Source organism: Anomaloglossus baeobatrachus, chromosome 3 (genome assembly GCF_048569485.1).
Source record: "Anomaloglossus baeobatrachus isolate aAnoBae1 chromosome 3, aAnoBae1.hap1, whole genome shotgun sequence".
In the NCBI taxonomy this organism is placed as follows: domain Eukaryota; kingdom Metazoa; phylum Chordata; class Amphibia; order Anura; family Aromobatidae; genus Anomaloglossus; species Anomaloglossus baeobatrachus.
Window position 1 is genome coordinate 619,990,447 of NC_134355.1, and position 24,506 is coordinate 620,014,952.

Genomic DNA, 24,506 nt, shown 5'->3' on the forward strand with positions numbered 1-24,506 from the left:
AATTTGTACTCTGGTCCCAATGGGAAGACACCACACCCTTTTTTTAGGCCCCTCCTGTCTGCAGACCACTGCCAGACAAAGCTATGAACCTCTTGTTACTGTTACCCCCAGTTCAGTTTTATGAGTTTGTGTGCTTGTTACCTGACTACGTTTCCTGCTTGCTGTTTATGTACCTCGTTGGCCGATCCGCATTTCACCTCTGCTTGTTTTCTGATTAAGTCCTGGCCATCCCATTCTGTTCCTCTTCCTCAATGTTTTTGACCCTGCATGACTACTATTCTCTGGAACTGCAGCCTTCCACAGGTATTGATCAACTTGGGCCCTGTGTAATTCCAAATCACTGTATAGGGGTTAAAGGGTTTCAGGGTTCTGGGTGTCCAGCTTGGTGAGTAGCTTGCCTCTAGCCTATCCTTTACAGCCCATCTGAGTGTGTCGATCCAGGCAGGCGTTACACCGTGCCCTCTGCAGAAGGCCATGTAGGCCGGGATAGTGTTTTAAAAATTGCTGGACAACCAGGTTCAACACGTGAGCCATACAAGGCACGTGTGTCACATTGCCCTGAAGAAGGGTCGCAGACTGGTTTGCATCATTGTCGCACCCGACCTTCCCTGGCTGCTGGTTGAGTGGAGACAACCATTGATGAAACTCGGTCTCACTCTCCAGAGCTAACCGTCCACAATTCCTCAGCGGTGTCTCACATTTCCCCTACATTTCAAAGTAAACATTTGACCGCCTGATGGCCTTGAGCTCTGCTGCCAGCATAGTAAGGAGGTGTGTGGGATTCCTTGGGCGCAGTTACAAGGAAGGGTGGCCTGACCACACAGGGTTTGGGCCGAGGTGGAGGACCCACACGAGGTTGAGGAGGCAGAAGCAGTGGAGGAACTTGTACATACAGAGGAAGGATTGACACACAAGTCGTGGGGACGGCAAGACTTGTACAGCAAACCCTTCTCCATCTCTCAGCATAGTTACCCAGTGCCCAGTCAGCAACATGTAACTCCCCTGTCCATGCTTACTGGTCCAAGTATCTGTGTTGAAATGCACCCTGTCACACAGAGTTTCTCAATGAATCGGTGAGGTTGTGTGCGACCTACTGTGGTAGCGTGGGCACGCCTTTCTTGGAGAAGGAGTGACGACTGGCTATCGGCTCTTGGGGCACTGCAATGGGCATAAGGTCTCAAAAATCCTCGGTCTCAAAAGGGTGTAAAGGCAGCCTTTCTGTTGCCAACAAGTTGCAGATGATGAAACTCAACCTTTTAGGCATGTCATGCCCTTCGAAAATCATGTAAAACACAGCGAGGGGACTGCAACCACAGTCTCCCTCGTTTCCACTAATTGGGCCACACACACCCCACTTGACTGGCATCAGTTGACCCCCATTTTCAAGATGAAAAAGATGCTTTGCATGAAGCACTCTCAAAAATACGCGTGCCTTTCCCGTCCCCTGGCTGACCCAGGGGAAGAAAAGTCCTCAGAGCCATGTCCACATTGTCAGTGGACAGACGCGTGTGCTTATCTGCCAGCAGACCCCCAGCAGCACTGAAGACAGGTTCCGAGAGAACGCTGGCTGCAGGACACGACAAGATCCCCAAGGCGTACGTGGCAATCTCAGGCAATTTATCCAGATTGGAAGCCTAAAATGAGCAGGGCTCAAGTTGCACAGTAATGGCATCGATGTTTCCTTGCATATACTCATATATCTGTGTGTCCTCCTCTTTTTCCTTGTCCAGCTCTTTTGTTTTCGCATGAGTATATGTCCTTGTCACTTTCCCATGTGTTTGTGTTGTGTTGTGAGTTGTTTGTCACCTTTTGGACACCTTTTGAGGGTGTTTTCTAGGTGTTTTTATGTGTTTGATTGCCTGCCATTGTTTCCTATGCAGTTCGAGTTCGGTTCATCGAACGTTCGATGAGCTGAACTCGAACGGGACGTCCGTTCGGCGAACCGACCTCGAGCCGAACCGCGACCGGTTCGCTCATCTCTAATAACACATGGAGAACGGGAACTTTATGCTCACCTGTCCCTAGCATTGCTTTCCGGGGTGCTGATCTTCGGTCTCCGGTCCTGCCGACTCCCCGCTGCTGCTGCTTCCGGCCGCAGTGAAGTGAATATGCAATGAGCATAATGAGCGGCGGTCAGAAGCAAGTGACAGCAGCGGCAGAAACAGGAGGGCTGGAGAAGGTGAGTAAAGATTTATTTTTTTTTCCTCAGACACGTGTTTTCTCCGGTGCGTGTCACACGGAACACCTCTGTGTGGTCCTTATGCGGGCCATGTGACACCCGTGATGCCGGAGAAAAATGGACATGTCTACATGTGGAGCACACAGGCACACGTATGCTCCACACGTACACACGGTCCATGGCAGAACACGCACGTGAGCGCAGACCCATTGATTTTACTTGGTCTACGTGTGCCCGTATCTCCGGTACGTGAGGAAACTGACCAAACACGTACCGGAGACACGGACGTGTGAAAGAGGCCTAAGACAGCTGTTAACTGCATATAGCAGTAGCAAGTGGCATTAAGCTCTGCCAGCTGCTTTTAACCCCTTAGATGCTGCTGTCAATCTCTAACAGCAGCATTTAAGGCATACAGTCCTGCGGTGTGATGTTCCAAGCTGCCATCAGCTCCTCCTAATTGCTGTGGCAGCTGGCGGTTGGCTGAAAGCCCCTGTGTCTGCCTGTTTAGTTCTCATGTGAAGACCAGCCAGTAGCTATTCTTCCTAGGAGACTGCAACCTACCCTACATGTTGCAGTACCTTGTATTGCTATGTATAGTATAAGTGACCGGACAATCGCTATTTCAGGTCCCCTAAGTGAACTTTAAAATTATAGTAAAATTTAAAAAAGAAAGTGGGTTTGTATGTATGTCAGTGTTTCTGTTTTTTTTCTATTTATAGGTAAATTTTTGAGTAAAATGTTCTTTTATTCTATAAACTGGTGACAATGTCTCCGAATTTCCAAGCAATAGATTTTGTAAAAATTTTACTGAAAATGAGAAATGGTCAAAATAATAAAAAATGCATTGCTTTCAGACCTCAAATAATGCAAAGAAAACAAGTTCATAATCATTTAGACACAACAATACTAATAATGTTTTACCTCAGGAAGAGTTCAGAAATCAATATTTTGTGGAATAACTATGATCTTTAATCACAGCTTTCATGCGTCTTGGCATGCTTTCCACCAGTCATTCACACTGCTTTTGGGTGACCTTATGCACAAAAATGTAAGCAGTTCTTTGATGACTTGTGACTATCGATCTTTCTTTTGATTACATTCCAGAGGTTTTCAATGGGGTTCAGGTCTGGAGATTGGGCTGGCCATGACATGATTTTTATGTGGCGGTCCATCATCCACACATTGACTGACCTAGCTGTGTGGCATGGCGCATTGTCCTATTGGAAAAACCTGTCCTCAGAGTTGGGGGAACATTGCCTGAGCAGAAGGAAGCAACTGTTTTTCCAGGATAACCTTGTATGCGTCTTGATTTATTTATTTAAGTAGTTGTCGCCAAACTTTTAGGAGAACCAGTCATCATAATTTTACAAGTTAAAGAAAAGGCGCTTTTTTTTACTTGCATTTTTTGTAACGTCTTTACTTGGATTAGGTGAAAACTGTGTCAATAATGTCAAAGGAATTAATATGGTGTAACTTGGCAAAATTCGAGCAGAAAAAAGTGTTCATGAGATATTAGAAATCTCATTGATTTTATGCTGCACATTTTACACACCAAATTCCCATCCCAAAAAAAAGCAGTAAAGACTCCACATTTGAACCTACCCCAAGTTCTTTTCTGGAATCCTTTTGAACCAAATAAATAGTGGGCGGCACAGTGGCTTAGTGGTTAGCACTGCAGTCTTGCAGCGCTGGGGTCCTAGGTTCTAGTCCAACTCAGGACAACATCTGCAAGGAGTTTGTATGTTCTCTCCGTGTTTGCGTGGGTTTCCGGTGGCTCAGTCGGGGGGGCCCTGTTCCGGTGGCTCAGTCGGGGGGGCCCTGTTCCGGTGGCTCAGTCGGGGGGGCCCTGTTCCGGTGGCTCAGTCGGGGGGGCCCTGTTCCGGTGGCTCAGTCGGGGGGGCCCTGTTCCGGTGGCTCAGTCGGGGGGCCCTAGGTTCAAATCCCACAAAGGACAACATCTGCAAGGAGTTTGTATGTTCTCCCCATGTTTGCGTGGGTTTCCTCCGGGTTCTCAGGTTTCCTCCCACACTCCAAAAAACATACTGATTGGGGCTAACAATCTAAATTCCCTATGGGGACAGTGTTGTCAATGTATGTAAAGCGCTGTGGAATTAACAGCGCTATATAAGTGAATAATTATTATTATTATTATTATTATTATTATTATTATTATTATATTCAGTCTATCCATACAACATACGGTGTACCTCTGCTTTTTTTTTTTTTTCCCTGTAGTTGTCTTTTTGTTTTATTGCTTAACTTTGTCTCTAGATGGAGAAAGTGTAACTTCCGTCCAGTCGGGGTCTGTGGATGCAGCCGTACACCGAAAGAAAAAGACCTGGGAGAGAAAAATGAGCATGCCGATGACCCTGGCCTTCTGTTACCTGTCATTGCTGTGGGTCAGGGCATCAATCACACTGTCTGATTTATTGAGGTGAGGAGCCAATTTGATAAGATCTGAAAACCCCATGTTCTGTGTCAGTATTAGGCTATGTGCCCACGTGTGTGCGCTCTGCACAGCAGCGTAACGTCACTGCATGTGCGCTTCATAGCGCAGCTGAAAAACTCCGTTCTGCAGCTTCGGTGACTGCAGAATTTGTGCGCTCTAGATGCAGCCCATCCCATAGACGGAGCGGGGGCTGCATGCAAAGTGCACGAAAGGAGTGACATGTCACTTCTTAGAACGCAGCGATTTGGCAGCAGCCAAAGCGCTGCGCTCTAATACGCCACGTGGGCATGGGTTAGGCACAATCTTCATAGATTGTGCAGGGGACGCAGGACGCATGCAGTTACGCTGCGGTGCAGATCGCAGCGTAACTGCATGTAATACGCACACTTAGGCACAGAGCCTTAGGCTATATGCGCACGCTGCATCTTTTTGTGTTCACAAACTGCAGCCAAAACTGCACGTTGTCCGAGAGAGCCTGGAAATGTCACAAAAAAATGCTTGTAATTGTAGCTGTGTTTTTGCTGCGTTTTCAGTGCGTTTTTCACAACATGCGTTTTTGCTGCATTTTTGTGACAAATGTTGACAAACACAGGAAGAATGAACATGCTGCATTTTTTTTGTCCCAAATTTTTGACAAACAAAACGCTGACAAACTGCAATATTTGCATAGCAAATCTGTCTTCTCATAGACTTTGCTGGGAAGTCAAATGTCAGAAAGTTCTGGCAACAAAACTGCAGCCAAAAACGCAGAGTGCGCATGTAGCCTTAGCAATATAAAAAAACAAACAAAAACACAAAGAAACCGCTCACCACTCTGTAGATATGTCAGAATCCACCTCGTGTAGTGAAATGTCCTGGATCCAAGCAGGGCAGCAAACCGCACAATAGTAGACCACAAAGAAAAAAATCCAGCAAGGCATCCATGGATGAAAAAAAAATAAAAAAATTTAGCTTTTCATTTAAAGGGAATCTGTCAGCAGATTTGGGGCCTATAAGCTGCGGCCACCACCAGTGGGTTCTTATATACAGCACTCTAACATGTGTATATAAGAGCCCAGGCCGCTGTGTAGAACGTAAAAATCACCTTATAATACTCACCTGCACGGCGGTGTACAACAGTCAGATAGGTGTCTCCGCTCTCCGGTTCCGGCGCCTCCTCTTTCGGCCATCTTTGTCCTCCTTGTTCTGAAGCCTGGGTGCATGACGCGTCCTACGCCATCCACACTCACTGGCATTAAGGTCCTGCGCAGGCGCAGTTTGATCTGTCCTATGCAGGCCAGATCAAAGTATTGTAGTGCTCTTGCGCAGGACCTAAATGCCGGGTAGTGTGGATGACTTAAAACGCGTCATGCACCCATGCTTCAGAAGAAGGAGGACAAAGATGGCCGAAAGAGGACAGCGCCCCCCCATCTGACCAGTTTGCACCACAACGACCCCTTAGGTGAGTATTATAAAGTGTTTTTTATGTTCTACACAACGGCCTGGGCTCTTATATACACATGTTAGAATACTGTATATAAGAGCCCGGTGGAGGGGGCCGCAGCTTATAGGGCCAAAGTCTGGTGACAGGTTCCCTTTAATAAGATTAAAAATCCATAACCGCTGCATTGACATGTAGTATGGGACGGTACAGTATCACTTTGGCACAACGCGTTTCGGTGATAGCTACTTCCTCAGGTCAGATTTATCAATGTTACAGACAATATTTAAAAAGAATATGCCCAGGTAAGAGACACTCCGCTGTGGAAGAAAGCCTATCAGGTGTTTATTCAAAAAAGGGAGTAGTCCAGACCTAAAGGCATATAGAAGAGCTAAAAACAGTGACCGAAACACCCCTGTGAACATACATAGTCAAATACATATAATAGATATTGACTGGATACATGTAGATATAAATTGGCTGTTGGCGCACAAGAAGGGGCGAGGGATAAAACTATAGCTGACCATGATGTTGCGCATGTCTATAGTTTCTGCACATGCTCAGCTGTTATTTTTATTTATATATTTTTTTTATTATCCCCCCCCCCCCCCCAACCCCCCTTTCATAAAAAAGTCAAGCAAACAAAAAAAAAACAACTATGGACCCCCCAGCAATCCTAAGATCCCAGACTCTGGAAATTCGAAAACGGAAACTAATAGATCTTCATCTCGGATGTAGCCGAGGTGCACATATCCAAATACAGACTGGTGTAGTGTGTATATCTGTATAAAATTAATATAACCCTATAACATTTTATTTGACAGGTTGGCTTTCTACCGTCACGTCCCTTACTATAATTCTCAGCAGCACTTTCCGGAGAAAACTAATTTGTATGGAGCAGACGTACATATTTTCGAAGTTCGGGTATGTGTTATTAATCTTTTAATGTATTGTCAAAAATCTAGTACGGTCCACTGCTTCTTTGCAAACCTGTGTCTGTATGGAAAGTGGCTACAGAAGTGTGTGTAATCTCATCCTCCACTCGTATATCGCTCCATTGGCTCTGCTTGGAATTGTAGAAAAGAGAGTATACTGGTTGTAGTGAACTGAATATTTAATGGAGATGCCTCAAATATTTTTTGTACACATTGTAGAAAAAAACCTAGACTGCATGTTCATTTATTCCTGGGATTGATTGCTGCAAAGCTTAATTTTAAAGGGACTCTGCAAGCAAATTTCTGCAATGTATCCTGAAAACAGCATTCTGCAAGTGTTAAAACAGAGACTTCAGCCCAACCTCTGTTATCTCAGTCTTTTTTTAGTATACCTGCAATGTTAGCTTAAGCCGCTAATCTTTTTCATTAGTGGGTCTCAGCTGAGCTCTAGTCTGACTCTGCCCCCTACTGTGATTAGAAGCTTTTGTCCATGGAAATGTGCACAGAAAGCCTGGTGTGGGTTGAGACAGCTCCCAGAGATCTGCTACATACAAAATCTTAACATCTTTCAGTATGTCAGAATGGCTGCAGCCACTAATCTAAACGTACCGTCACAGTAAGCGACGCTCCAGCGATCCCACCAGCAACCTGACCTGGCAGGTATCGCTGGAGCGTCGCTACACGGGTTGCTGGTGAGCTGTCACACAGGCAGATCTCACCAGCAACCAGTGACCAGCCCCCAGCCAGCAGCGACGCGTGGAAGCGATGCTGCGCTTGGTAACTAAGGTAAATATCGGGTAACCAATCCGATATTTACCTTGGTTACCAGCGCACACCGCTTAGCGCTGGCTCCCTGCACTCCTAGCCAGAGTACACATCGGGTTAATTATGCGATGTGTAGTCTGGCTTTGTGTGCAGGGAGCAGGCAGCCGGCACTGACAGTGTGAGAGCGGCGGACGCTGGTAACAAAGGTAAATATCGGGTAACCAAGGAAAGGGCTTCTTGGTTACCCGATATTTACATTGGTTACCAGCATCCGCAGAAGCCGGCTCCTGCTGCCTGCACATTTAGTTGTTGCTCTGTCGCTGTCACACACAGCGATCTGTGCTTCACAGCGGGACAGCAACAACTAAAAAATGGCCCAGGACATTCAGCAACAACCAACGACCTCACAGCAGGGGCCAGGTTGTTGCTGGATGTCACACACAGCAAAATCGCTAGCAACATCGCTGCTATGTCACAAAAGTCATCCATCAGCAGCGATGTTGCTAGCGATGTTGCTTCGTGAGACGTGGCCTTAAGTGATACATCATTGAACTCAGGGCCTCTTTGCTTACATCATGCTACTTTTAGATGAGGTAGCAAAAACATTGTGACAGACTCCCTTTTAAGGCACAGCCATGAGGTATGTACTACACAATGTGAGCAACCTGTATAAAGTCACTTGCCACATCTCTGCCGTGGCACTGCACCGCTACCAGTACGGAAAAGGACCCAACAGCTTCCATGCTGCAAAGGTGGTTTTATTTTGCAGGACAATGTTCAGATTTTTGCAGATTTTCTTTGTGACACACGTGTTACATGACAGTCACCATTTTACATATAGTTACATGGGTTGAAAAAACACCTCGGTCCATCTAGTTCCTCTTCCACCACCAATTATATATTTCATCACTAAATCATTTATATCTGACAATGTTGTGTGTAGTGAGGAAATCGTCCAGCCCTTTTTTTTATTAAAATGGGGAGATAAGGTATGCACACCAGTGACTATGTAAGGGGAATACATGAAATAGCAGAAACTGCTGTGTGAATACTGACATGAAAAATCCAATAGCTATATGTAAGAGTGAAAATGTGAAAAATGGAATCTGCATTACTGCCATGAATATATGAATAAAGAGAAATTTAGCTACTGAATTGATCAATGCAATAGAGCCCCAACACTACGCCAAAGTATTTCTCTACATTGGGGTCCCTAGCTTGTGTGTGTCCTCTCATGCAGTTAAAAACTTTTAGTTGTTTTAGGTTTTTGCACCCAGTTCGGACTTAGAATGGTGTTCCAAACGTTATTCCTTAATGTTAGTAGTTTTTCGTTTGTGAACCCTCCCCAACCACACCTATTGCCAATCCATATCATACGCATATATAGCCTGGGTCTCAGCTTCCCATACACGGTAGGTTTTTTAACTGCATGAGGGGACACACACAAGCTAGGGACCCCAACGTAGAGAAATACTTTGGCGTAGTGTTGGGGCTCTATTGCATTGATCAATTCAGTAGCTAAATTTCTCTTTATTCATATGTTCATGGCAGTAATGCAGAATCCATTTTTCACATTTCATTCTTGCGTATAGCTATTGAATTTTTCATGTCAGTATTCACACAGCAGTTTCTGCTATTCCATGTATTCCCCTTACATAGTCACTGGTGTGCATACCTTATCTCCCCATAGTGATGTTTTTTTAGGTTTTTGCACCCAGTTCAGACTTAGAATGGTGTTCCAAACGTTATTCCTCATTTGTTAGCTTTTTTTTATTAAAAGCTGTTATAGTATCTGCCATTACTACCTCTTGTGGTCGGCATTCCACAGTCTGACTGCTCTAACTGTAAAGAACCCTTTCCTATTTAGCTGCTGGAATCTCTTTTCTTCCACTCGCAGTGTATGCCCCCTTAGTATTGTCTTTGGAAGGAATAAGTCATGTGCCAGTCCTTGGTATTGACCAGTGGTAGTGTTTGAGGCCATGCTTCTAGAGGTTATGTTGCCCAGAGGCAGAGTATCCTAGTGTAGAAGCTGGGGTGCTCTCCATGCCATCACCGTGTTGTGGCGACAGCTGCTGCCATGCAAGTCCACACTTGAGCCACTCAAAAGAGGTTGCCATGAGGTGGTAAGTGGCTTATTCGGTGTAATCGGTCTGTACTGCAGACCTCATGCTCCAGAGGCAGAATACAAATATGTTTTTAGCGCAACTGATCCTAAAAGTGTGTCTCTTTGCTGACAACCAGGTAAGAATATTCTGTTACTTATTTAATTCACAATGTGGATTACATGTATATGCTTTCCTATTTCATGGCTTTACATTTTGAAGCCGTTTGTCTGCCAATTTCCCAACAATTTCCCCCAGTATGTATGCTGGAAATAAAACCGTGCATATATACAACTTGTTATAATAGATATTTACCGGATAACGTGAGGTGCCTACAGAGGCTATAACTATGTGCTACATTGTTACTGTATTTGTGTAGATCTTACATTTGTCTAAGTGACTCTTTGTGAATGGTCTGCTCTTCTTTTTATTTTATTTATTTCCCCCCCCCCCCCTTTACTGCACCCACTCATGTAAATGTCAAACGTGGCTCTAGACATCAAGCATTAGCATTATACTTAGTTATTCCCATCTCCATGTTCCTGTCCCAATATGTAATAGGCATTATATTAGCAAATACCTCCAATTAAAAATGTAGTACAGTTCTCCTGATATAGCCATGTCTCTTACCTCATGGGCAGGGCATTGCAGCTTAGGCATCCATGGTTATGATCATCATATAGTGACATTTAGGCCTTGTTCGCACGTACCTGCTGAATATTCTGCAGCAATTTGACAGCACATGTGCGCTTCAAATCGCTGCAGAAACACTGCATAATGAATGCAGTGTTTCTGTAGGAAAAAAAAGCCAATTTCATATGCTCGGGATGCTGCCCCCACCATAGACAGAGTGGGAGCTGCATCCAAAGCGCACAAATTGACATGCTGCTTTTATGAACGCACGGATTTTTGTCAAAATTTTAGCACCCAAATCGCTGCGTTCAAAAAAGCAACGTGCGCACAAATTATGCACAATCTACATAGATTGTGCAGGGGACACAGGACACATGCATTTACGCTGCAGTGCAATACGCAGTGTAAATGCATGTAATTACGCAACGTGCGCATGAGCCCTTAGTTGCTTGTGGTTGTAACCATGGATACCTAATCTGCAATGCCCTGCCCATGAGGTAAGAAACTTTGCTATATCAGAGAACTACGTTGCTAATTAGAGGTATCTGCTATTATTTTTTTATTATTACTACACCTAATACATATTGGGATAGGATCTTGGAGATGGGAATACACCTTCAATCTTTGTACTTAGATTTTCAAGTATGCTGCCATTATTACTCCTGCACTTCCACCAGTTTTTCCCTTTACATTCTATTTTTCAGTTGTCTCTGAGCTGGTGGGTGGAGACAAGCTATTTTAAAGGGAACCTGTCCGGTGCAATATGCCCCCAGAGCCATGAGCAGTTCTGGGTACATATTGCTAATCCCTGCCTAACCGTCCCTGTATACACTAGCATAGATAAAGAGATCTTTAGAAAAAGTATTTTTCAAGATCTTGTATCTTAATGAGCGCGGGGACTAGTCACAAGGGCGTTAAATCCCCCAACTAGCCACCCACTTAGGATGTTAGCACGCCCACAAGCATGTACTAATATGCTTTTTAATGCATCATTACCAGCGGTGCTGCACGTACCTGTGTTTGCGGTGACTGCACTTCTGAATGCCCAGCACTTCCAGTTTTATGCTCAGTAGATCTCTCTGAAGCCAGGATGCGTACACCCGGCTTCACACTGTGCATAACTGGAAGTGCCGGGCATACAGAAGTGCAGTCACAGCGGACACAGGTACACGCGGCACTGCTGGTGATGCTGCATTGAATAGCATGTTAATACACCGCTGTGGGCGTGTTAACATGCTAAGAGGGCGGACTAGTCGGGGAATAAAATGCCATTGGGACTAGTACCCTTGCTCGTAAGCATAAGATAAAAGAGCTACAAGATACAGGGATAGTTAGGCTATGTGCGCACGTGTGCGTATTACATGCAGTTACGCTGCGATCTGCACCGCAGCGTAAATACATGCGTCCCCTGCACAATCTATGGAGATTATGCAGGAGCCGTGCGCACGTGGCATATTAGAACGCAGCGATTCGGCTGCTGCCTGAATCGCTGCGTTCTAAGAAGTGACATGTCACTTCTTCTGTGCGGTTTGCATTCTGTCTATAGGGAGAGGCACCATGCAAAGCGCACAAATTCTGCAGGCACCAGGCGCTTCAGAACGGAGCTTTTCAGCTGCGCTCTGAAGCGCACCTTTTCTGTGCGGTGCAGAGCGCACACGTGCGCACATAGCCTTAGGCAGGGATTAACAATATGCACCCAGAACTGCTCCTGGTTCTGGGTGCATTCAGGACCTGACAGGTTCCCTTTAATGTCTCCCATACACAGTACAGGCTTCCTGCTCTGCTCTTCACATGTATCACATAGACCGAAGCAACAGGACATTATTGAGCATTACTCAGCAGTGTAGCTGTGAATCCACCTCTGGAGTGAGAGACAATCCTTACAACTGTGCTGCTGCTTTCTAGTGTGTGCCTATCACTCTGCTCCCTCAAACCTATCCCTGGCCACAAACTTTAGTAGCTGCTAGTACTGACCAAGATGGATTTTAGCAGGTGAGGGACGCTGTGAAAAGTGGCTCATAAGTGGAAGAAGCTTTTTTTTTTTTTTTTTTTTTTTTTTTTTTATTTGTGCATTTAATTATTTTACAATGACTGAATTTAACAGTGATCAAAAGAACTTCTCTCTCATGCTGCTTAACTGAATCCGTGTAAGTGACTATGTAAGCAGTAAGATCAATATACAGAATTAGGGTACAGTCTCACTAAACGACGTACCAGCGATTCCGACCACGATATGACCTGGTCAGGATCGTTGGTGAGTCGCTTGTGAGCTGTCAATCAGGCAGATCTCACCAGTGACCAGTCAGCAGCGACTCGTGGAAACGATGCTGCGCTTGGTAACCAAGGTAAATATCGGGTAGCTAAGCAAAATGCTTTGCTTTGGTTACCCGATATTTACCCTGGTTACCAGCGCACACCGCTTAGCGCTGGCTCCGTGCACTCGTAGCCAGAGTACACATTGGGTTACTAAGCAAAGCGCTTTGCTTAGTTACCCAATGTGTACTCTGGTCACGTGTGCCGGGAGTCAGCACTGGCAGCCTGAGAGCGGCGTACGCTAGTAACCAAGGTAAATATCGGGTAACCAAGCAAAGCACTTCGCTTAGTTACCCAATGTGTACCTTGTTTACCAGCGTCCGCAGCTTCCAGACGCCAGCTCCCTGCTGCCTGCACATTCAGATTGTTGCTCTCTCGCTGTCACACACAGCGATGTGTGCTTCACAGCGGGAGAGCAACGTCCAAAAAATGTACCAGCACTGTGTGTAACGATCAGCGATTTCACAGCAGGGGCCAGAACGCTGCTCAGTGTCACACACAGCGAGATCGCTAATGAGGTCGCTGGTACGTCACAAAACCTGTGACTCAGTAGCGATCTCGGTATGTGAGAAGTACCCCTTACTTTTTCCAGGAGGCCCTTGTTTTAAGAGCAACGCGTCACACCGATGGTTACCTACATCCTATACATGCTAATGGCTGTAACAATTTCCATGTAGGACATGAAAAGCCAGTAAATCTTCACCAGAAGATTCTGATCCAGGGACTACTGCTGCTCAACAGTGGTCAATTCTTCATTAGCCAAGAAGTGGTGGAGGTAATTGAGTGCTACGTGTTTGCAGCAGCTCAATTAACTCTTTACATGCTGAGGGAAATAGCGACCACTGGATGTATAGAGTGTGACAGAGGGAGATCTCTCCTTCTGTCACTCCTTAATTCCCCACCATTGGTGTTCTGAGGAAGCTGGAAGCCTAACCGTAGGCTTTAATCCATGGCAGACTCTGAGGCTAACAGACCATGTCTAGTACAGTCTATGAGGCTGCCTGTTTGTATACGGCAGACTAGATCTGTCTACGAGTCGTGGTAGGTGTATATCACTGCGTGTTGGGGGGGATGACACTATACCCTTCCAATCTGATATCCTAACCAATGCTAGCATGAAAATTTGTCATTTTGCCTCTAGACAGAAAGATCCAGCAAGATGGGTGAATAAATACTAATCTGGAAAAAGAAGTCTTCTGTCACCAATAATGTCTGTAATCACTTAGGCCAACAAAAGGAGATGTGGGGCTGTTGTATCCTGGAAGTCCATCAGCCAGATGTCCTCAAACATTTGAGCCCTCATTGTAGTGTGGTGATCCGTCAGAGCTAAAGAACAACTTGTAAGGGGCTCTCGTTGCAGAATCTGATCTAATTAACGTGACTTCTATGCCCTTTCAACGCTATCAAGGGGGAGAAGACTGAAATCTACAACTGCTTTCAGTGGGAATATTTTTATGGGATGGAATCTCATCTTTTGGTGCCCTCCCCTCACCCCCAAGTCCTTCTTCTCAAGGTTCATTAATTATCCAGGCAGACTTTGAATCACAACTCTCTTTTCCCAAATCAATGTTTCTAAATTTCAAGGTTCTCCAGCCAAAATCACAGAGATGCATCATTATAGAGAAGGAACACATTTCAAGCCCAAACAAATGCACAGTACCCTCTTTTATCCCGTTCCCAGGGGTGGATGCTTGAGCCGAGTTCACACTTGGCAATTTATATCTTGCCTAATCTCTATTGTCTCCTTTCAAGGACTTTTTCCAATAAATAAGACTATGGGGAATCAAAGTTAAAAAAAAACATAACAAAGAGTTAATGCTGAAGCAAGTTTCATTTATTGAAAAAATATATTTACAATAAAGTGCAATCGTGCATAGAAGCATGAAAGATCAAAACAGGAAGAAGGGTCTGACATTAAAAGAAAATGACGCAAAGAGTCCTGCAAAATGCATAATGCATACAAAAGCACCGATGTAAGGTGGTAACAATTTGAATGGATGCAGGACAAAGGGAGAAACACCACAACCAGGCCCCTGGCCAGTTTAGAGAGCCAGTTCACCAAGGCTACATGCAGGATAATTGAATAACCGTGACAGAGTCATAAAATAGAACTGCACGCAGCCCAGAGAACTGGAATAATATAAGAGAGAACAATGCTCAAATTACCTAAGTGGAACCAGGCCAAGGGTCCGGGGTGGTGTACCCCAACGCACATTTCACAGCCTACTGGATCACCTACGTAATTCCCCCTGATGAAACGGTATTGAACTTGCACAGCTGTAGCAAAATGTGCATCGGTGCACATTTGTCACGGGTGTGTTACGGCTGACAGTTATGTAATTTCTGGCAATAGAAAATCACAGCAGTTGGCTGCGCAAAATGCTCCCCGACTTTCTATTGTTCCTGCTGTCATTATTCATTGGTATAGGTAGTTTTCTTGCTGGATTCATCTCTTGCCCTTTGGGAGCCAGTTGTACTCTCCTTCCGTCCAGCTGCTGATTATCAGTATTCTCCAAGTGTTTAAATACTCCCTTCTTTGCTGAACTGGTGCTTGTGATATTATTCAGTTCATTCTAGCTCTGGTTGCAAACAAGTGGCTTTTACTAATCTGTAGTATCGTTGTTCAAACCTTCCTGAACATCTGTGTCATGTGTAGATAAGTAGTTCATACATTTCCCCTGTGTGTCTTCCTTGTGTTTTATCTAGTGTTTAATGAGTAGAGATGAGCGAACCGGTCGTGGTTCGGCTCGAGTTCGGTTCGCCGAACAGAGGTCCCGTTCGAGTTCGGTTCATCGAACGTTCGACGAACCGAACTCGAACTGCATAGGAAACAATGGCAGGCATTCACAAACACATAAAAACACCTAGAAAACACCCTCAAAGGTGTCCAAAAGGTGACAAACAGCTCACAACACAACACAAACACATGGGAAAGTGACAAGGACATATACTCATGCGAAAACAAAAGAGCTGGACAAGGAAAAAGAGGAGGACACACAGATATGAGTATATGCAAGGAAACGTCGATGCCATTACTGTGCAACTTGAGCCCTGCTCATTTTAGGCTTCCAATCTGGATAAATTGACTGAGCTTGCCACGTACGCCTTGGGGATCTTGTCGTGTCCTGCAGCCAGCGTTCTCTCGGAACCTGTCTTCAGTGCTGCTGGGGGTCTGCTGGCAGATAAGCACACGTGTCTGTCCACTCACAATGTGGACATGGCTCTCAGAGGACTTTTCTTCCCCTGGGTCAGCCAGGGGAGGCGAAAGGCACGCGTATTTTTGAGAGTGCTTCATGCAAAGCATCTTTTTCATTTTGAAAAGGGGGATCAAGTGATGCCAGTCAAGTTGGGGTGTGTGGCCCAATTAGTGGAAACAAGGGAGACTGTGGTTGGAGTCCCCTCGCTGTGTTTTACATGATTTTCGAAGGGCATGACATGACTAAGAGGTTGAGTTTCATCATCTGCAACTTGTTGGCAACAGAAAGGCTGCCTTTACACCCTTTTGAGACCGAGGATTTTTGAGACCTTATGCCCATTGCAGTGCCCCTAGAGCCGATGGACAGTCGTCACTCCTTCTCCAAGAAAGGCATGCCCGCGCTACCACAGCAGGTTGCACACAACCTCACCGATTCCTTGAGAAACTCTGTGTGTGACAGGGTGCATTTCACCACAGATACTTGGACCACTAAGCATGGACAGGGGAGTTACATGTTGCTGACTGGGCACTGGGTAACTATGGTGACAGATGGAGAAGGGTTTGCTGTACAAGTCTTGCCGTCCCCACGACTTGTGTGTCAATCCTTCCTCTGTATGTACAAGTTCCTCCACTGCTTCTGCCTCCTCAACCTCGTGTGGGTCCTCGACCTCAGCCCAAACCCTGTGTGGTCAGTCCACCCTTCCTTGTAACTGCGCCCAAGGAATCCCACACACCTCCTTACTATGCTGGCAGCAGAGCTCAAGGCCATCAGGCGGTCAAATGTTTATTTTGAAATGTAGGGGAAATGTGAGACACCGCTGAGGAATTGTGGACGGTTAGCTCTGGAGAGTGAGACCGAGTTTCATCAATGGTTGTCTCCACTCAACCAGCAGCCAGGGAAGGTCGGGTGCGACAATGATGCAAACCAGTCTGCGACCCTTCTTCAGGGCAATGTGACACACGTGCCTTGTATGGCTCACGTGTTGAACCTGGTTGTCCAGCAATTTTTAAAACACTATCCCGGCCTACATGGCCTTCTGACCAGGGCACGGTGTAACGCCTGGCTGGATCGACACACTCAGATGGGCTGTAAAGGATAGGCTAGAGGGAAGCCACTCACTAAGCTGGACACCCAGAACCCTGAAACCCTTTAACCCCTATACAGTGATTTGGAATTACACAGGGCCCAAGTTGATCAATACCTGTGGAAGGCTGCAGTTCCAGAGCATAGTGTTCTGTCCCCACTTAAAGGCGATGGAAGGCGCGTAGTTGTGAGAGGTTGTGAGAGTCTTACCTTCGTTTTTCCTATAGGTGGGGCAGACAGGACCTTGAGCACTCCAGAGTGAAAACATGCACAAGCTGAGATGAAACAATGGTGGTTTATTTTCTCCAAAGGTTAGGACATGCAGAGTGCAGTAATCCAAGTACCTGGCATTGAAATCTTCCAGTGATGCTTGCCTCTGAAGCTACTACGTGGTCAGAAGACTTTGCTTCTAGTAGCTCCTATAAGGGATCTTGCTCTCACAAAAGCTCTGGCTGGAATGAACATCCCAGGAAGTGATGCAAGAGGGTCATCAGACACTCCCATGGGCTGGGCAAAAGAAACAGAGGAGCTGAAAAGTCTGACCAGTAGATGGCAGCAGAGACAGGCATGAAAAACATTAAATAACAGTTTTAACTAAGACAAATAGAAACAGCACACTCCCCGTCTGAAATTCACTTTGGGGATTTCACTATTGATTGTTGTCCATAATACAACCTGAAAGGAAAGGCATGTTAAATGCAAAAACAAGCTCAATTGAGTCCAAAACAAGAAGGATGGCTCAAAGTTCAGGTCCGGTAGCGTTCATCCTGTAGGGACGCTCTCTATGGGCAAAAGCAGAACAAGTTCGTGGATTGGCCTTGCAAAGGTCTTCGTCTCACCTTTCCTGATGACCTTTAGCTCCACCTTCCGAACATTGCCGTCCTGACTAGGCAGTATCCTAGTAATTAGTCCCATAGGCCAGTCAGTCCTTTCTGTGGTCTGATCTTTCATGAGAACTAGGTCTCCTTCCTTGAGGTTCGGCTTGGGATGTCGCCACTTCTTTCTTCCTTGAATAATGGTGAGGTATTCCTTCCTCCATCGGTTCCAGAAGTAGTCAGCCAAGTATTGAACCCGTTTCCAGTGTTTTTGATAAGTGTTCGCGTGGGTGAACTCTCCGCTGGGCATTACCGCGTTGTCAGTTTTTTGGGTAATGAGAATAGTAGGAGTTAATATGGTTGGTGTTTCTGGATCCATGGTCACCGGCACAAGGGGTCTTGAATTGATAATGGCTGAGACTTCAGCTAAAAGAGTGACTAGAGTCTCATGTGTGAGTCTTGAGGAATTGACGTCCATTAGCATGGAGTTCAAGATGTTGCGTGAAATCCCGATCATCCTCTCCCAGGAGCCTCCCATGTGAGAACTGTGAGGGGGATTGAAGATCCAGGTGCAACCTTTTTCTGCCAGCTGATCTTGGATAGGTTTGGTGTCTATGTTCAGTTCTCTACATGCACCGACGAAGTTGCTTCCACGGTCAGACCTCAGCTGTTTCACTGGTCCTCTGATGGCAAGGAACCTTCTCAAGGCGTTGATTAGGCTGGAGGTATCCATGGACTCTAACACCTCAATGTGAACGGCTCGAACACTCATGCAGGTGAATGACACAGCCCACCGCTTGCTGTTTGCTTGGCCTCCGCGAGTTCTGCGTGTGGACACCATCCATGGTCCGAAAACGTCTAGGCCCACGTAGGTGAAAGGTGGCTCTGTGGAAAGTCTGTCTGTAGGCAAGTCAGCCATTTGCTGGTACAGTTGTTTTCCTCTCGCTTTACGACAGTGCACACAATCGTGTAGTATTTGTGCTACACGTCTCTTCATTACAATAATCCAGAGGCCTGCAGACCGTAAAGCACCTTCTGTAATTTGCCTGCCTTGGTGTTCAGTCTTTTCATGGTGGTGTCGGATCAGCAAGACTGTAACATGGTGTTTGTTGGGAATGATGAGAGGATTTTGTTCTGCAACTCCAAGATGAGCCTGATTTAAACGACCACCAACTCTCAGTAAGCCGAAACTGTCGATGACTGGGTTTAAATTGGCGAGAGGACTTCTTAATGGAATCTGCTGTTTGTTGTATAAACACTTCCATTCTATGGCGAATTCACTCTGTTGGAGGTGGCGTATTATGAGGGACTCGCTATGGGAGATGTCCTCAGCAGAAAGAGCTTTGTGGCAGACATGCCAGCGATGACAGTCTTTGGTTTTAAGGTCAGTACGACAGCATCTGGCGATATGCACTAACCTAGCGACAGTCCTGACGAGCTTCATCCAGCTGGAGAAACGTTCAAAACGTTGGCAACCGAGGTTGGAAGTTTTTTCTGCACTGGTGGCCAGGGTATTGACTTCAGCTCGGACATCTAGATCGTTGTCTGGATCTAGGATGCTGAAGGCTTCCTGGACACCTTCTTCTGACTGTCTCAGCAGGAACTCTGGACCTGTAAGCCAAGAAGAGTTAGCAAAGGAACTTATAGACGTAGGTCTAGTTGCGTGATCTGCTGGATTCAGTTCAGCTGGTACGGGTTCTGCTAGGTTGTTGCGGACTTCCTTGTCCATAAAGGCGACGCTATGTTCTCTCATTTCACGTTTGCTGCTCATAGAACGCTGAAGAGAGTTAAATCTGGTCTGAGCTTGAGCTCGGTTGTTTGGGAGTCTTACCCTGGTAGATCGGAAGGGTAATGGAGAGACCCAATGGTTGGTTTTGTCTTTAGAAAACTCACAGTCCATTATTCCGATGAATTCTCTGTCCTCTACTGACAAGGCTACTTTATCGTCGTCCTTGGTTGTGAGACTGATCTTCCCAAGTTGTCGATATGCAGAGAAGAAGCGATGTCAGGTAGCTGTATTGTGTCTGGAGACTTCTCTTTCACTTCATAGTGATGAGGACATGGCTTTAAGCAGGTTGTGCGCCCATCTCCATGCACATAAGTCTTGAAGGAATCAATTTCTGATCGATCAACGCACACATTTCCTATGACTACCCATCCCAAGTCCAGTCTCTGGGCGTATGGTGCATAGTCAGGCCCATTACACTGTTGTCGCACCTTGTGTACCCTTAGATTGTCTCTGCCGAGCAGGAGTTGAATCTCTGCGTTATTGTCCAGAGGTGGGATAACACTAGCGAGGTGTCTTAGGTGTGGTTGATGAAATGCAGCTTCTGGGGTAGGAATTTCATTCCTGTGGCTGGGTATGTGGTCACATTCAACGAGCGTTGGTAGAGGTATTTCAGTCTTCCCATTGATAGGAGAAGCAATGAATCCCTGGGCTCTTCTGCCGCTAGTCTCAATGCGACCTGAGCAGGTGTTCAAGGTGTAGGGTTCTGATGGTCCATTAATTCTGAAGGCTTCAAAGAATTTGGTTCCTGCCAGGGACCGGTTGCTTTGGTCGTCTATGATGGCATACACCTTCATTGCCTTTTCTGGATGTCCCTCGGGATAAACCTTGATGAGGCATATTCGGGCACAACATTTCTGTGTTTGGCCCTCTCCACATACCTCTGAGCATGAGCAGGAGACGGCTGTGGTGGTGTCAGTCTGATTCTTGGGCTCCCCGCCATGACTTGGAGTGGCAGTGGTGGTGACTGCAGCCGGTGTGTCTCTAGCTAGCTGGGTTGGGTGCATGGCTGAAACGTGTTTTTCACTATGACACTCCTCACACTTGACAATGGATTTACAGTCCTTGGCCATGTGCTCAAGTGATGCGCAGCATTTGAAACAGATCCCAAGCTCTGTGAGGACTTTCTTGCGCTCCTGTAGGGTTTTAGATCTAAACCCTCTGCACTTGTTCAGTGAATGCGGTTCTTTATGGATGGGACATTCTTGATTGAAAGACTTATCTCGTGATGAGATGGTGTTCTGTTTATCTGTGCGTGCTGCAGGTGATGGTAGCTCAGTCTTCCTGACACTCACAGTGTTCTTAATGTCTCTGCGTTTGTGTATGGCACCTTCATACCTTGATGATGATGATGTTGCAGCTGCCGAAGTGGTGAACTCTAGGAAGTCGAGGCTGGGGTCGTTCCTCATCTGGGCCTGCTCGTCAATGAACTTGCAGAACTGAATAAATGGGGGAAAGGTGACGTCATTCATTCTATTGTACCTTAAGACTGACGTTGCCCATTTCTCCTGCAGACTGTATGGCAGCTTCACCACGATTGGGTTCACTCCATGGGCTGTATCCAGGTAGCACAGCCCAGACAGACGAGGGTCTCTTTTGGCGAGCTCCAGCTCCATGAGCAGATCACTTAGGTCTTGAAGCTTGTGGACTTCTTTAAGGTTGATCTTTGGGATGTCCTGCAGTCTCTTGAATAGGGCTTTCTCTATTGCTTCTGCGCTGCCAAAGGTGCGTTCCAGTCTCTGCCATGCAGCAGCGAGACCTGCTTCTGCTTGTCCCACATAGACGGTTCTGAGGCTCTTGATACGGTTTGTAGAGCCTGGGCCCAACCACTTGATCAGGAGGTCGAGCTCCTGTTCCGCAGTGAAGTTGAGATTTGTGATGGCTGCCTTGAAAGTTGCTTTCCAGGCCCTGTAGCTCTCTGCACGATCATCGAACTTCGTGAGACTAGTGTTGATTAGCTCTCTGCTCACCATGAACCTGGCAAACTCAGACATATCTGATTTCTCACCACTTGTTGCCACGACGACTCTTGATGCCCCTGGGGCGTATGGGCTGCCTGGCATGAATGGATGAGATGTTCCCGGGTAAAATGACGTTGCTGCAGGGTTGAGCTGTGGTTTAGCCTCTGTAGATTCTGATGACCGCTGCTTGAGCTGTGGAAGTGGGTCAGGAAACACTTGGTTGCCATTTTGCTGTGGTGGCTGTGCTTGAGAGGGCACCTCTTGGTGACTGTTATTAATTTGCTCGGGTGCTTTAGGTGGCACTGGCACTGGTAGAGGTAAGTTGGAGGTTTCGGTGTTGTCAGCTTGGACGGTACTGCAAACCGGGGTTGCTACAGGTAACTGATTCAGTACATAGTCTCTTGTGCGATCAACTGGATTGTCTGCTTCCAGTGGTGGCGAGTGAGCTGGATCAGGACCTTGGATCAATGCTTGCTCAAGTAGTCTCACTTTAGCTAGCGCAACTTCCTCTTCCATCTGTGACCGAAGAATCTTTATCCGAGCCTCCGCTTCTGCTCTTTTGGCTTCCGCTTTAGCAGCTTCTGCTTTTGCATGGGCTTCTGCTTTTGCAAGGGCTTCTGCTTTTGCAAGGGCTTCTGCTTCTGCCCTTTTGGCTTCTGCTTCTGTCCTTTTGGCTTCTTCCTCTACTTCTCTTTCTGTGAAGGAACGTCTCACCTTGGATTCCTCTGCTCTTATGCGGGCCTCTAGTATCCTGTCGCTCAGGGCTGAGCTTCTTGAGGATGATGACCCGGATGACCGAGAGGAACGTCTAGATGAGGTTGATCGGTGTGATCTGGTTTCTTGCTGGTGAGAGATACGGTGTTCGGCCTTGTCTATGGCATCTTGCACCTTGGCATCTCTTTCCTTGTCTACCTCTTCTGCCTTGCTCAGGTCTGAAAGCGCTTCATCAATTTTAGAGTCTTTTAGAAAGGTAATGTACCTTGTTGACAGTCTCTTGTATCTTTCATGAGCTGTGTTCAGCCGTTCCAGAGCGGCTTGTAAGCATGTGGCATCACCTGATGAGGATTCAAGTCTTGACATGTAATAGGTGACTCGTTCCCACTGTTCTTCCATGTGTTCACATAGCTCATTTTTCATAGTGTGATAGCTTTCAGCGACCTTTATCGTGGGTTTGGAAGAGCGCTTCGGTCGGACAACTTGGTCTGCTGAAAGCGTGGACTCTGCCTCCTGGGCTTCATAATGGACAGTATCAGATTGTATTTGCTCTGTTTCAGCAGTGGGGAACTGTCCAAGGTCTTTTTCAGCCATTTTGATTTAAGGTGTACTGTCTCTTTAAGAAACTTGACTTTTGAATAGGGGTCCAAAAATCGTTGTGCAGCTCTGCAAGGACTCCCTGATGAGATTCCCAAGGTGTCTTCAGTAAAACTTGGGGTTCGCAGTGCAGCGATGTGCAGTAATGGGGTATAATGTACTGCAAGTCTATAGAAGGCGTATAGCAAGAAAGAAACAGCAGGTGCATAAACTGTCCCTTTACAATGCAAGCAGAGGTGACACAGGACGTGGCAGATGGGAGAGCTTCCCCTTAGGCTTGTCCAGGCATGCACTGTGCAGGCAGACTAGTGCACAAGGCTTGTTGCTAGGCAGATTACATGGGAAGTTACAGGGCTCTTAGGGATCTGTAGCTGGGGTATTGAGCTCTTAAGCAGTCTTCTGACTGTTCTGTCCCCACTTAAAGGCGATGGAAGGTGCGTAGTTGTGAGAGGTTGTGAGAGTCTTACCTTCGTTTTTCCTATAGGTGGGGCAGACAGGACCTTGAGCACTCCAGAGTGAAAACATGCACATGCTGAGATGAAACAATGGTGGTTTATTTTCTCCAAAGGTTAGGACATGCAGAGTGCAGTAATCCAAGTACCTGGCATTGAAATCTTCCAGTGATGCTTGCCTCTGAAGCTACTACGTGGTCAGAAGACTTTGCTTCTAGTAGCTCCTATAAGGGATCTTGCTCTCACAAAAGCTCTGGCTGGAATGAACATCCCAGGAAGTGATGCAAGAGGGTCATCAGACACTCCCATGGGCTGGGCAAAAGAAACAGAGGAGCTGAAAAGTCTGACCAGTAGATGGCAGCAGAGACAGGCATAAAAAACATTAAATAACAGTTTTAACTAAGACAAATAGAAACAGCACACATAGTAGTCATGCAGGGTCAAAACATTAATTGAGGAAGAGGAACAGAATGGGATGGCCAGGACTTAATCAGAAAACAAGCAGAGGTGAAATGCGGATCGGCCAACGAGGTACATAAACAGCAAGCAGGAAAAGTAGTCACAGGTAACAAGCACACAAAATCATAAAACTGAACTGGGGGTAACAGTAACAAGAGGTTCATAGCTTTGTCTGGCAGTGGTCTGCAGACAGGAGGGGCCTAAAAAAGGGTGCGGTGTATTCCCATTGGTTGTAGCTGAATGATGGTATTTCATCTGTGAGATACCCACCACCTACATTCAGCCTGTGGTTCTGTATCTGTCAAGGTAACGCAACCCAGTGGGTGACCATAACCTGCGTCCACCTGCGCCGCTGGCATCGACTCCTTTCCCATCATCAGCACTATGCACGAAAGGAACACGTTGTCACCTGGCGACCGGAGTACAAATTGATTGAGTGGACTACGTTGGTGACTTAACAGCCGTGTGCGGCAATGATGCAAACCTGTCTGCGGCCCTTCGTCAGGGCAATGTGACACACGTGCCTTGTATGGCTCACGTGTTGAATCTGATTCTCCAGCAATTTTTAAAATACCATCCCGGCCTACATGGCCTTGTGCAGCGGGCACGCTCGCTATGTGCTCACTTTCATCCTTCGCACCCAGCA

The 24,506-nt window shown here is 46.4% G+C and overlaps 1 protein-coding gene across 3 annotated transcripts in view; it reads left to right on the plus strand.

The window, feature by feature from the left end:
• TAF1B (TATA-box binding protein associated factor, RNA polymerase I subunit B) overlaps positions 1-24,506 on the plus strand; it is a 218,471-nt gene that overhangs the window by 52,027 nt on the left and 141,938 nt on the right. For all 3 annotated transcript variants that reach the window (XM_075341102.1, XM_075341100.1, XM_075341101.1), the window contains exons 7-8: positions 4,451-4,613; positions 6,873-6,972. In XM_075341102.1, coding sequence (XP_075197217.1) covers positions 4,451-4,613; positions 6,873-6,972 — 263 coding nt within the window. The remainder of the gene's footprint in view (positions 1-4,450; positions 4,614-6,872; positions 6,973-24,506) is intronic.